Source organism: Ochotona curzoniae, unplaced genomic scaffold, assembly GCF_017591425.1.
Source record: "Ochotona curzoniae isolate NIBS_2020 unplaced genomic scaffold, NIBS_Ocur_1.0 contig_43, whole genome shotgun sequence".
Lineage (NCBI taxonomy): Eukaryota > Metazoa > Chordata > Mammalia > Lagomorpha > Ochotonidae > Ochotona > Ochotona curzoniae.
The window spans coordinates 26,042,645-26,056,424 of NW_024466218.1; the positions used below are offsets into that span (position 1 = coordinate 26,042,645).

Sequence of the window (13,780 nt, forward strand, 5' to 3'; positions counted from 1 at the left end):
ATCCAGCAGCCTCCAAAGACAGTTTCGTGAATTTGGTGAATGGATTTTAAGTGAAGCAATAGGCATAATAGTGTTTTATAAGTTGTATGAATATAAATGCAAAAGCCTACAGTGAACTCCTGTGTTGTATTTTTAAGCTCCTAAACCTGAGAGGTTATGATGAATCAATGATTTGACTTTATTAGAAAGTAAAAAGATTTGAAAAAAACATTTGAAAAGATGCTTAAGTGGCTAAAATGTACTACTAGGAATATGAACTAATTTTCAAACTATATAGGTTGTCTCCAAAATAAAATTGTATACATGTTTTAGAGAGAAATAGTGTAACATCTGACATTATACTTTTAACATTTTCAGGTTTGAAAACACAATGGCAGGAAACAGTCTCGTTTTACCCATTGTTCTGTGGGGCCGCAAAGCACCAACACATTGTATCTCAGCGATACTCTTAACAGAAGATGGGTCCACAATTGTAACAGGATGCCATGATGGGCAGATATGTCTCTGGGACCTTTCAGGAGAGTTGGAAGTAAGTATTTCAGATGCCTGTTGGACATTTTGAATGTAAGAAGCTATTTATTAAAAAAGAATGTAGTCTCATAATAATGCTTGGGCAAAAAATATTTTTCTATAGAATATGTTTTGACAAAAATGGGTGATATGCAGGCTAATTAGCTTTCATGTTCATCAGAGTTGACTTCTGCTGTCTTTGTCGAATTTCAAATGTGATGTCAAAGCCTACAGGTATAAGTTCGTACAGTAGTTAAAATGATGCTCTGAGGCCTTGTTCCAGTCTTCGCTCTGTTTTTCCTGCAGCTTCCTGCTAATGTGCACCTGGAAAGGCAGCAGAAGATAGATGGTTTCAGTAGCCTGGTCCCCACCAACAATGTGGCAGTCCATGGTTGACCCAGGCTTCTGGGTATTGTGGACATTTGCAGAGTGAACCAACCAGTGGAAGATCTCTGGAAACAGAGAGAGAGAGAAAGGGAAAGAGAAAGAGAGAGAGAGAGAGAGAAAAAGAGAGAGAGAGAAAGGCCTGGCATGATGGTTCAATGGTTAAATCCTCACCTTGCATGTCCAGGATCCCATATGGGCACTGGTTTGTGTCCTAGCTTCTCCACTTCCCATCCAGCTCACTGCTTATCGCCTAGGAAAGCAGCAGAGTATGGCCCAAAGCTTTGGGATTCCACAGCTGCGTGGGAGACCCAGAAGAAGCTCCTGGTTTCAGAGTAGCTTTGCAATGAAACTCTGAGAGAATAGGAGTAAAGAATTGACCAGACAGATGAGATAGTTCAGCTGGAATCTGTAACTCTCTTTCAGATAAATAAATAAATGTTAAAACTTTTTTTTTTTTAAAACTTACAGCAGGATGTTTTTGCATTTCTAGGTTAATCCTCGAGCTCTGTTATTTGGTCATACAGCTTCAATCACTTGCTTGTCCAAAGCCTGTGCTTCCAGTGAAAAGCAGTATATTGTGAGTGCATCTGAGAGTGGGTAAGTGTCTTCCTGGGACTTTTCTGTAAATAGTATCAGTGTTTTAGTAACTAGGGAGGTTGATTTATTTATTTATTTTTTAACTTTTGGGTATTTTCTAAAAAATATTTCCCATTGTCTAAAACTAGAAAGATGCTTGCAGTCATTTTAAGGGTGTGAGTTTTATCACTATTAATGATTTTATAGTACTTGCATTGTCATTTGTGATTATGTCCTTTGTTTTTCTTTTGAGAAACTCGAATTGCAAAAAAGTTAAAGTGGGTTTTTAATCCCCATGGTGCTTTATTATAGTCAGCAGACTGCTTTGAGTTTTTTTTTTAAGTTTTAATTATTATTTGAAAGGCAGAGAGAAGGAGAGAGAAAGAGTCACTCTGCAAATATCCCCAACAGCCAGAACTGAGCCATTCTGAAACCAGGTACTAAGAGCCTCTCCCAGGCCCCACACAGGCGCAGGAGCCCAAGGACTTGAGTGGTCCTTCTCTGCTTTTCCAGGCCATAAGAAGGGAGCTGGATCAGAAACTGAGTAACCAGGACTTACACCAGTGTCCATCTGGGATGCTGGCTCTGTGCATCAGAGGCTTAGCCTGCGTGTCAAAGCATTGACCACACCTTGAGATTTAAAAGAAAAAAATGATACCAGGCTAGCCATGCAAAAGTTCACGCAGTGACAGTGATGTTTGTCAACTTTACTAGCAGAACTCTGCATGTTTCTAAGTCTCAGGTGGTAGCTTGCTTTAGATGTCAGTAACTTATTGAACACTAGTTAAGGGATCCAGAATGGATTTCTTCTTTTTTAAAAAAATTTTACATAGTTAATTAGGGTAATAAGGATCAAGGGCTACAGAAAGGTGGGTGAGACCATTATTTCTATATTCTCTTTCTTGTCTCACTCTCTTTTCTTTCCTTCCTGTAAGTGGGAGAAACAGGGAGATAGGAAAGAAGCCACATCCAGCCTCCCAAACACCTCTGTATGCTGGGATGGAGGACAGCCACCTGACAGCAACCCAGGGTCCCTGATGTGGGGCGAGCTCCAAGGGTCATGCTCAAGAGGTTTTGATAGTTAAGCAGTTCTGAATTACTGCCACTTTTACCACTCCAAGCATGATGAAATCTCTCCTGAATCCACCAGTTGACACAGTCCACTTTAGAGTCTCTGTTTGCCCAGATATTCACTATCAATACTTGTGTGGGGTTGTTGATCCATTTGTTCTGAACTCCGTCCTCTGTTATGGTACAAGGTGTCCTTTGCAGACTCCACTGTACTGCCGTATTCTCCATGTGCACCTGGATATGCTGTCTACTGCTCCATCTGAGCCACTGAGGAGGCCCAGCCAGCTCTGACATATATACTCTGTGGTCAAACCATGGAACCTACAATTCTCTCCATGACTGGAGTTCTGAGTCCAGTGGTTCAGTTGGGGGGATCCCCAAAGAAACATCATCTGAGACGTTCCCAGACCTGATTCTTGCATGTGCTTGCTAATACGAGGTCTGGCACATTCGTCCCCCAAATCAGCTTATGCATATGCTGGTGATTGCAATTGCTGGGTCAGTTCTGTCTCAAACACAGTCTTCTACCCAAACCAATGAATACTGGGACCAAGCCTGATCATCCTGCCCACCACATTCTTGGCCCTCATGCAAACCAGTGGGAGCTGCAGCCTAGTTGGGGCGACCCGCAGTAATCCCTACCAGGCCCTATGTCAGCTGGTTACTGAATTACACCAACCGAAAATAAATAAAATAAAATAAATAAAATAAGAGGCAGTACGCTGCTGTTTATGGACCCAGGAAGGGCGTTTATTGGTGGGAGGGTGGCTTACGATTGTGGGTGCGAAGATTGGCTGTCTTGACAAGCAGCAGTAATGACCATGGAAAAATAATGGAATATTAACTTTCAGCAACTGTGAAAAAATTGAACAGTGCATTTGAAAATCAGAGACTAAGTTTATTGTATTTTTCTTTTATAGAGAGATGTGCCTCTGGGATGTGAATGATGGCAGATGTATTGAGTTTACAAAGTTAGCCTGCACACATACTGGCATACAGGTTGGTGTCCTATTTCTGAGGCTAAGCATAATCATTACAGATATATGTTTTAAAACTTTTAAAAACATTGAGCCTGTATAGATTTGGAAAATGATGGGGAGGGGTAGTAGGACATGATGATTAGCGTTGGAGTAAGAACAGGATTCCCTGTAAGATAGTGCAGTGAGGAAGGTTAATAAAGTAGGGATGTCTAATCAGAAAAGATTGAGAAGGAACCAGGGACCAGGGACCTCTGCTGCTTCTGCTAGTGCGGGCTAGCCTGGCTGCCCACCTCAGGCCTCTTCACTGTTTGGTTAAGTGATATTGACCCTGAATAATGGAGTTCTCTCTGATTAAAGACATTATGATTCCATTCCTGGCTGACGTAAATTCACCTGTATTTTGCTCTGTATTTTGTTGTTGTTGTTAGTGTGGTTTTCCCTTTAAGACCCTCCAACCTTTTAGAAGAAATGATCACTTATTATGCCTGACTTCATATGTGGACTGTTGCATAGAATTTGCAGTTCCTGAGTTTTGTTCCTGGTGATTCTTCTTACTTTGTCCTGTCACCTTCTCAATGCTTCAGTATCTTTATTGTTTCCTGTGTTAACAAATTTATGAGACATAGAAAGCTGGACCACGAGTTATGTTCTTAATGGAAGGGGAAAGGAAAGAGAACTCACGTTTATCAAGTATTATATAGGTTATTTCTTGTATTGTGTTTCATTTAGTCTCCCCACATACTTATGAATTAGGTGTCAGTGTGTCTTTTTACACAGAAGGAAATTGAGGCTGAGAGAGTTATATGAGCTGCTCAGTCTCATTGTGAATCAGGCCTGGCATGCTTGTCCCAAAGCAGGTTTGCTGGACTCCACAGACTGTATTTTCTCTTCAATCATGCTGCTTACTTTAAAACACACAGAATTACTCATTAAGAAAGAAAGCCTCTATGGTAGCAAATTAAAAAATCAAAGAAACGTGTGTGTGGGGAGATGGTGGTTAGTGTGATGTGGGTCATTTGCTGATTCCTTGTTCTTAAGGGCCTTGTGAAATTCACTTCTTCAATGCTGTTAGGACTTGTTAAAAGGCATGTATTATTTATTTTTTGCATATAAAGAATCACCAAAGTTTGTGGAGAGAAAATAAACCAATGTAGATTCATTGATTTTATTGATTTTCATCAAATAATTATGAAGTATCTTAAATCGCTGGATTTAAATATTTTGACTATGAATTTTCTTTTTATATTAAAATGTTTATCTTCCATATTAGAAAAAAATTCTAGATTTGTTAGTTAGGTCCGGTAGAAGGCCTTCTGAATTTCAGGTAGCAGACATCTCTAAAGAGAAGATGTTTGTTGGCAGATTTTGCTGGCATGGTGGTGGTTTGCTATGTCATCTTCATTCTATTAGCTCCAAAAATAGGGTGTTTTTTATATTCACAGATGCTAAACCTTGGTGATGCGGACACATCCTGAAATCCCAAGGAAAAGCCAATTTGTTAAATTAATGTTTGGAAAACTTGATTCTCCATTCAGGGCACCTTCTTTTTCCAGTGTCCAATTTTCTTAGAAGCCAGTTAATGGCCAGAGGTTGCTTGGAAGTATAACTTTGAATTGAAAGGTGGCAGGCCCGAGGGCGGGTGGTTCTAATAGAACATCCTGCTGTAGGGGAGTTCTTAGTGACTGCAGCACACATGTTTAATGCTTGCATATACATATGTGCAATATGTACTACAGAGTTTACTGTAGAAATTGAATTTTAGGAGAATATCATTGTGGACTTGATGGATACATAGAAATCAAATTTCCAAACTGATGGAGAACACTTACCAATCTTTTTCCTTTGGGTGTAAATTCAGTTCTACCAATTCTCTGTTGGAAACCAGCGTGAAGGAAGGCTTTTATGCCACGGACATTACCCTGAAATCCTTGTTATAGATGCGACCAGCCTTGAGGTGCTCTACTCCTTGGTGTCAAAGATCTCACCTGATTGGATTAGCTCCATGAGTATTATTCGGTCCCACCGAACACAAGGTCAGTGTATAAAACCCGTTAGGCACTTCAGCACCATGACTTAATGTTGATTTTCTGCAAAGTTCTATACTTTATCTTACTTTAATAACTCTAGTTATTCTCTTCTGGTTAAAGTGGTAGGCACACCAATAATCTATGGTCTATCTCCGCCTGTTCTGAAGAGACTTTGAGTTAAGATTAGTAAATTGGACTGTCTGTCTTCTGTGGTACAGTTCGGCAGCTTTGGGTAGTCTGAGAGTGTGGGGTGATTTCCTGGGAAAGCGAAGGGTATTATCACTACGAGGTGTGCTGAGGTTGAACTGCAGTCTCAATTGAGTGTCTCTGGAGCTTGAATGTGTCACTTGCTCAGGAGACACAGGACTTGATTTCATTTCCTGTGGAAATAATGAAAAGCAAGGAGATTATACTTACTTAAATTTATTGGAATTGTTGGTAAGTATTTGATAGATGATAATAACGTTGCTAATCTTTTCTTCATTTCTCTTAAAATCTTTATATAACAAGTACGAGAGCCTAAGTAAATTTTTTGAGAATAATGCCCAACATTGAATGTATGAAAAGAGTGTAAGCTTTTTTAGAAGCATTCTTTTTTTTTTTTCTGCTAAGTGATGTCATGATTTGGTTTTTCGATAAAGCCTTACCATTGACAACCACCCCTCTCCATCACCACTATCAGACATGTGGGGGAGGTTCTGTTGGCAGTACCTGCTGTCATATAAAGAGAGGAGACTGGTGAGGTTGAGTGTGGGAGAGCCTTTGCCTGAGGTCACGTGGTAGCTGTGCCTGCTTGCCACACGGACTCTGGCGACCCCACGGATTATGGGGCTGTGACTCAAACCGCTGTGTCAGGCTGCTGCCTTCAATTCTATGGGAGCTTTGTTTTGTAACCTGCTAGAGTTAGAAATGAAGAGAAATGAATTCTGGCAAGGGAGAATGGTAGGTAAATCATTTGAGGTGCAAAGCAGGCAGTGTGGAGTGAGGATTCTGAGAAGGTGGCAGCACAGAGGTCTAAGTGCGATAGGAAGGTTTCCGGCTCAGACGTAGCTGTTTCGGCATGTGTCAGGTGTGGAGGAGTTTGTCAGCCACACCTTGGGATCAAGTTGTTTCTGGTAGAGGAAAGGTCTGTATGAACGTATAAACCATAAAAACAAATCTACTTATATATAAGAAACAACATTTTCTTTCTCTGGCATGTAAAGTTTGAGGGGAGTAGTGGCAGGATGTGAGACCAGCAGAGTTGTCGGGGCAGCTCATGAAGCTCTTCCGTGTTCACTATGGGAATTGGATTTCCCCTGTAGTCTCATATGGTAGACTTGTACTCTAAAGAGCTAGATAGTAAATAGGTTAGGTTCTGCAGGCCCTATGGTCTGTGTTTCAACTACATGTATCCGCTGTTATAGCACAAAAGCATTCATGAGCAATGCGAAATTGAATGAACCTATGTTCTGATCAAATTTTATTTATTCCAACAGCCAGTAAGCTTAGGTGTATGTTGCATCCCTTTGTAGATACTGGGCAGTCCTGGTGAGAATGCTTGAAAGGGCTTACATTTTTAGACATTACCTTGGTGGCGTTATTGGAAATGGTTTAAATGGGAACAATGAGTTAGAAGGTTAGAATAGTAGCCTAGGTGAGAGGAGTACAGCTCAAAACTAACTAAAGCAATGACAGGAAGGATTCTCCATGCTTCCTAAGGGGTTGACTTGTGGGATACTTGTTCCATTTGTTTGTTTTTAAAAACTTGTTTATTGGAAAGACCAAGTAGCAGAGAGAAGGAGAGACAGAGATCTTTTTTATAATTTTAATTTTTGATGATGTTTACATAGTTGATAAGGATTGGAAGGGTCGAGGGCTAGGGGAAAGGAGGTGAGACCATTGATTCCCAATTTTCTTTTTCTTCCTCTTATCTTTAGGGGAAGGGAGCAGATAAGAGGAGAAGCTGCATCCAGCCTTCAGCCACCTCAGTACACTGGGATGGGGAATGGCTACCCAATATCATGCCAGGGTCCTTGATGGGGAGCATGTTCGGAGAGTTCTGCTCAAGTGGTTTCAGTAGTTCTGAAATGCTGTCAGTCTCACCAATCCAAGGATGAGAAAATCCTTCCAAGGTCCATTGGCTGACGTAGTACAGCTTAGAGTCTCCATTTGCCCAGATATTTGCTGTCCATGCTTGGCTGGGTTAGTTGTCCGATATGTGTTATTCTCTTTCCTATTCTGTGGTACCAGACGCCCTCTACAAGTCCCAGTGGACTGCCCCTCCTCCATGTGCATTTGGGCATGTCATCCTCTGCTCCGAGGCAGAGATCTTGCATCCACTGGTTCACTTCCCAAATTGCTGCTGCAGTCAAAGGCTGGCCCAGACCAAGGCCGGGAGCTGGGAATTCCATCCCAGGTTTCCTCATGGCTAGCTGAGGCCCATTGCCTTCCCAAGGGCATCAGCAGCAAGCTGGCTGAGAATCAGAGTAGCTGTGACTTGTGGGGTCAGAAACGTTGACTTAGCTGGCTACACCACTACGCCAGCCTTCTGCAGGTTCATTTAACAGCTGTGGTAACTAAACTTTATTGAGGATTTAACATGTGCTGAGAGATGTCCCAGTGGAATGCCTTAACTTTCATAACACTGCTGTTATTCATTTCTATGATAAGCATATTGGATTTAAGATAAGTTAGTTTAGTTGTCCACAGCTCGTTGGTCAATCAGTGAAGAAGATGATTCTTTGATTTTAACGTGTGTTCTCTTCACTCCGGAGCTCTGTAATGTTCGTGTTCTCGAGTGCATGCTCTTGTTCTCATAAGTGTGGTGTTGAGACTGCTCCCTTGACCCAAGCGTATGAGTGTAGGTTTTTTATCATGTTGTGTTGGAAAGCCTAATTTTTTCTCCTACCGTCTCTCACACAACAATCCAAACGGAAGACTTCTATGACCCTGAAAGGTGTGGGTATTTCTGTCCCACGAAAGCAGGATCTTAAATTTGCGGCAGATACCAGCTTAGTTTCCTCTGATTCAATTCATTTCTGTTAGTGTCCACCTGGAGATGGGGTTGGGGGCTCACTGGCCAAGACTGTCTCTTTCACCCTTGTGTAGTTGTCCACACGATATCCCAGCTCATGTTACCTGTGCTGTTGACCACTTGGCTTCTGACTGATTTGTTCCTGCCCCTTTGGATTCAAAGAATTTGGTCAAATGGCTTACAGAACCCAGTGTGACACACATCTGTACTGGTGTGATACAAAGGTTATCACAAAAGCTATAGATGGAGGTGGCTTAAAAATCTGATTTCTGAATTGAGAAGTAGAGATTTACATATGTGCAACATGCTGTTATTTCATCTCATTAAAGCAAACCATCTTAATATATTCAGCAAGCAAGCCTGTTCTGTTTGTAACTCGGGCTTCTTGTGTCTTCTTGGCCTAGAGGACACTGTAGTGGCACTCTCGGTGACAGGCATCCTGAAGGTGTGGATCGTGACTTCTGATGCTGGTGGCATGCAGGTGAGGCGGGACAGTTTTATTTTAACAGTTTAACGTTTTAGTCATGATTTGCTCCTTCACTTTTCTTTTTCCTTTGCTTTTTTTAGTCCTAGGAAGAGAAAAGCAAAATTGTTTTGGGATCTCATAGAGTAGTAACAGAAATTCCCTATAGGTGGTCTGTGAGAGCACATTGTTTGCTCATGAGCAATGGAAACAATTGCTCTCTCAAGGATCTGATCTAGGGAAAAATACTGCATAGGAAATGAAGTAGAGAAACATAAAGAGATAGTTTACATACCTGTTTCTGTCTATATGAAAGGTTAGAAGGTAATTGGTCTTAGTGAAAAGGAAGTAAAGCAAGCCAGCACCGCAAGTATGTATAGCTGTCTTTAGTTCACCAACACAGATGGGAGGGCTTAATTTTCTTGTTCCTTTCCTTTCTTTTTAAGACTTGTTTGTTAAAAAAAATTGTTTGTTTTTATTGGAAAGGCAAATCAGATTTATGGAAAGAAGGAGAGACAGAAAGATCTTCTATCTGCTGGTTCACTCCCCAAATGGCAGCAATGGCAAGCTCTGAGCCAATCTGAAGTCAGGAGATTCCTCTAGGTCTCCCACACAGGTGCAGGGTCCCAAGGCTTAGGGGCCATTCTCTACGGCTTTCCCAGGTCACAAGCAGGGATCTGAATGGGAAGTGGGGCATAAACCGGCACCCAAATGGGATCCCGGTACTTGCAAGGGGAGGAGTTACCCATTAAGCCACTGCACTGTGCCCTCTTGTTCCATGTCAGTTAGCAAGAATGGCACAGAAATTTTCAGATAATGCCATTGTTTCCTACTAGGAAAACTAGGTTACACATCTAATTTGGGAGAAACTGGATGAACTAATCAGTTTTTTCTGTTTCCTTTTTTTTTTCTTTTTAACAAAAACACATATCACTACCAACCTTAGGATTAACACAATGCTTTTTCAGCTCATATTGCCAGAATGAATCAGGCTTAAATTTGGGAGAGCTGTGTAGCTGTGACACTCATATTCAGCTGTCCTTAGGGTGTGTTTGAACTCCTTCCTACCCTGAATCTTACCTGAGGGGCTACAATGATGCAGACATCCAGGGATGCCTTGATTTCATTTTGTGTAACAATTTTAAGTGGTAGCTAAGCTGTTGCTTGAATTTCACAAATCTTTCTCCTTTCAGGATACTGAGCCAATATTTGAGGAGGAATCTAAACCTATTTATTGTCAGAACTGCCAAAGCATCTCCTTCTGCGCGTTCACACAAAGCTCATTGTTGGTTGTGTGTTCCAAATACTGGAGGGTAAGTTAGCTGCACAAGTCATGAGTGTGTCCTTCACGACAGCAGTGAAGGTCTTTAAAAAAGAATTCTAAGGCAGCCATGGATACAACATTATTTTAGTAATTTTAATATCTGGTTTGGATCCCATTTTCTGAACATTGGAGAGTTGGCTCAGCATTGTGTTTGTTTGGGTTCTTGGAACGGTTTAGTTACCGACTGTATTTTATTGTTCTTACTTTCAGCTTCTTGTTGCTGTTTTAGCCATCATCTTAGCACAATACAAACACTGTCGTATTCTGCAGGTTGGGCATTTTGGCAGGCTGTTACTAAATCCAGTTAACTTGTTTTCTGGCTTCTTAGAGTTGAAAAAATCTTCCACTATCACTTCAAAGATGATTATTTAAGGAAGATACGATCCTTCCTTGCTCAGTTTTCATATGCATACAATAGAAAATGAGCCAGTGTGTTTTGAGTACTTGCTTTATTTTAAAAGCAACTAGCAGTTGTTTTGTAAAGCTTTTTACCTGTTATTGCTTTTAATCCTCCCAACACTCCAAGAGGAGGTATGTTTTTTAATCCACTAGAATAAATTATCCCAAAATCAAGCAGTTTACAATAAGCAAACTTGCTTTATCACTAAGTTTCTTTGACATAGCTCATCTGAGTACCTCTGGGTCAAGGTCTTTCCCAGGGAAAAAGTGACTGTAGGGACCTTGCTCTTGACTCCAGGCTTAACTCTGGGAAGGTCCAGTTCCAAATTCCCCTCTTTGGCCATCCACAGCTCTGAGGCCGCTTCCTGACTGTCGGCTGCAGACATTAGTTTCTTGTCCTGCGGGTGGGTCCATGGAGTAGATCATGACGCAGGAACTATCCTTCAGAGTAAGCTCACTAGACAAGCTGTCTTCAAGACCCACCTGATCCTGGGAACTGAGTTCTCATCACCTGTGCTCTGTTACATCATCTAGAAACTGTCACATAGCCCAGCCTGCCCTCCACATTGCCTGTGGATGCAAGTGGCCAACCCTGGAGAAAGTCGAGCCATCCTGGTAACTTCCTGCCGTGGCAGGAATGTCCCATTTGCAGGTGGGGCAGCAGAGGCACTGAGGGATATGAGGCTTGACTCAGGCAGTACAAATAGTGGTGGAATGACAGGGTCACAGCTCAGGCAGAATAACATCGAGACAGTCCTGCAGCTCATCAGAATGCACTCTGCAAACATTTACTGTCGTGTGTGACTTTTTCAAGTTTAATAAAGTCCAAGTATTTGATATTATTTTGTGATTTCTAAAACATCCTACCACATGCTGACATTTCAGACAATAAAAATGAGTAGCCATTTTTCCCTGCTTCGTGATTTTTTTCATACCTGGGAATCTTTAATCAGGAATTTGTTTTACATAAATTGTAACATGTGTTTTTATGGGAGAGATACCATTCATTGAATAATTCACCTGTTTGTTCTTGGGCCTTGGCAATATGCTGTAATCCTATTTTATTGGATTCTGTATCCAGACTTTCTATCTATTCATGTATTAATACCTCGTTATTTTAACTTCTGTAGCTTTATGGTTTGTTTTAGTATTTGGTAGAATTGGTCTCCATGATTCTTTTGTGGGTTTTCTTGCCTGTTATTGTGATGGTAGAGTTAGGATGTAGGAAATATTATGGAAAATTGTGGTAGATTCAGGTAGGATTTGTTCTTACTCCCAGGCTCTGCCCAAGCAGCATTATTTTCTTTAGAGGAGAGCAAAACAAAAACATTAGGCTATTGTGGAATTCCCTATTCCTCTTGGGAAACATTTCTAAGAATTATAGAATGTCTATATTGAAAGTGTTAGACAATTCTGTTAGGAATGATAAGACGTTTACTCTAAGCTGTATACCTTAGGCTAGTTTCCTGTCTGGTACAGGGAGTAGCAATGCTTGCCTGTTTTCTTCTTGTGGTGATGCTAAGGGCTGTATGACATGATGAAGATTTAACATTGACAAGTATTTGTGAGAATTACTAAGTACTGAAACGGACTCTTTTGACTTCGTATTTATGGTCTATTAGGATGTTAATGAACTAGGGTAAAGCAAGATACGTTTTCTTTAATCAGTATATATTCCAATATCAGTTTACTGCTAGAATTACTATTGGATACAAAAATCAAACAGGAGTTCCAAGCCTGACTTCCATAGGTTGATTCTTTGTTACTTCCCATTGTCAACAGAGTGCTTCTTTATTTTGGAACGATTTGTTTGTTTGTTTAAAAGGCAGAATAATAGGGAGAGAGAGGGATAGAGAGAGTGTCTGTTAGCTCTCCCATCTACTGGTTCGCTCCCTAAGTGGCTGTGCTAAGTGGGAGCAGGCCAGACTGAAATCAGGGTTAGGAACTTCATCTGAGTCTTCTGTGTGGCTCACAGGCGCCACAGCACTTGGGCCTTTTTCTGCTGCCTTTGCTTGTGCATGAGCAGGCAGCTGTATTGGAAGTGGAGTGTCTGGGACCGTCACCAACCCACCATGTCGCAGCCCTGGCCGCTCCTTTTTCATTCCACGAAAGAAAGACAGAGGATCCCTGTTCCTGGGATGGGGGACACCCCTGCTCTGATAGTCACAGCCTGCTCACTGGCCGGGGTGCGTCATGCAGCTGGCTGCTCACTGGCCAGGGGGGCGTCACTCAGCTGGCTGCTTACTGGCCAGGGGGGCGTCACACAGCTGGCGGGGGGGGGGGGGGGGGGGGGGGGCGCGTCACACAGCGGGTGCTTTTTGCTTTTGAACCTGACCTACTACTCGGGTTCACTGACGAAATGCCTACACATGAGGAATTTACCCTTAAGCACCGTCAACGAGTTCCTAAGTGTGCTTTTTATTTCCAAAGCTTTATTCACATGGCGATGTCTGTCTCTTGTGTAAATGACCTCAGCATGGTGTAGATTGTGACTTTTTTATTCCCTGCAGGTGTTTGATGCTGGGGACTATTCCCTGTTGTGTTCAGGCCCCAGTGAAAATGGGCAGACGTTGACCGGAGGGGATTTTGTGTCAGCAGATAAAGTCATTATCTGGACTGAAAATGGGCTGAGTTATATTTACAAACTACCTGCCAGGTATGCAATAAATAAAACATTAGGACTTCAGTCGTAAGTGAAATATTCAAAATTTGGTATGTAGGGCCCAGCACAATGGCTCAATTGGCTAAATCTAACCTTGTCGATGCCAGAATCCCGTATGGGTATAGGTTTTAATCCTGGCTGCTCCACTTCCTGTCTAGTCCCTGCTTGTAGCCTGGAAACGCAGTGAAGAAAAAAAGCCTTGGGACCCTGCACCCATGTGGAAGACCCAGAAGAAGCTGCTGGCTCCTGGCTTTGGATTAACTCAGCTCCAGCTATTGCGGCCATTTGGAGAGTGAACCAGTGGATGAAATATCTTTTCTGTATTTCTCTCTGTAAATCTGCCTTTCCAATAAAAATAAACAAAT

At 41.8% G+C, this 13,780-nt stretch overlaps 1 protein-coding gene across 2 annotated transcripts in view; it reads left to right on the forward strand.

Moving 5' to 3' along the window:
- Window positions 1–238: 238 nt before the first annotated feature.
- The window catches only part of WDR7 (WD repeat domain 7), a 266,103-nt gene continuing 252,561 nt past the window's right edge, over window positions 239–13,780 (forward strand). Inside the window, exons 1-7 of one of the 2 annotated variants that reach the window (XM_040985029.1) lie at window positions 239–529; window positions 1,388–1,494; window positions 3,465–3,543; window positions 5,383–5,557; window positions 8,972–9,048; window positions 10,224–10,343; window positions 13,264–13,409. In XM_040985029.1, coding sequence (XP_040840963.1) covers window positions 371–529; window positions 1,388–1,494; window positions 3,465–3,543; window positions 5,383–5,557; window positions 8,972–9,048; window positions 10,224–10,343; window positions 13,264–13,409 — 863 coding nt within the window. In that variant the 5' untranslated portion in view covers window positions 239–370. The remainder of the gene's footprint in view (window positions 530–1,387; window positions 1,495–3,464; window positions 3,544–5,382; window positions 5,558–8,971; window positions 9,049–10,223; window positions 10,344–13,263; window positions 13,410–13,780) is intronic. The other variant, XM_040985030.1, reaches the window with a different exon arrangement.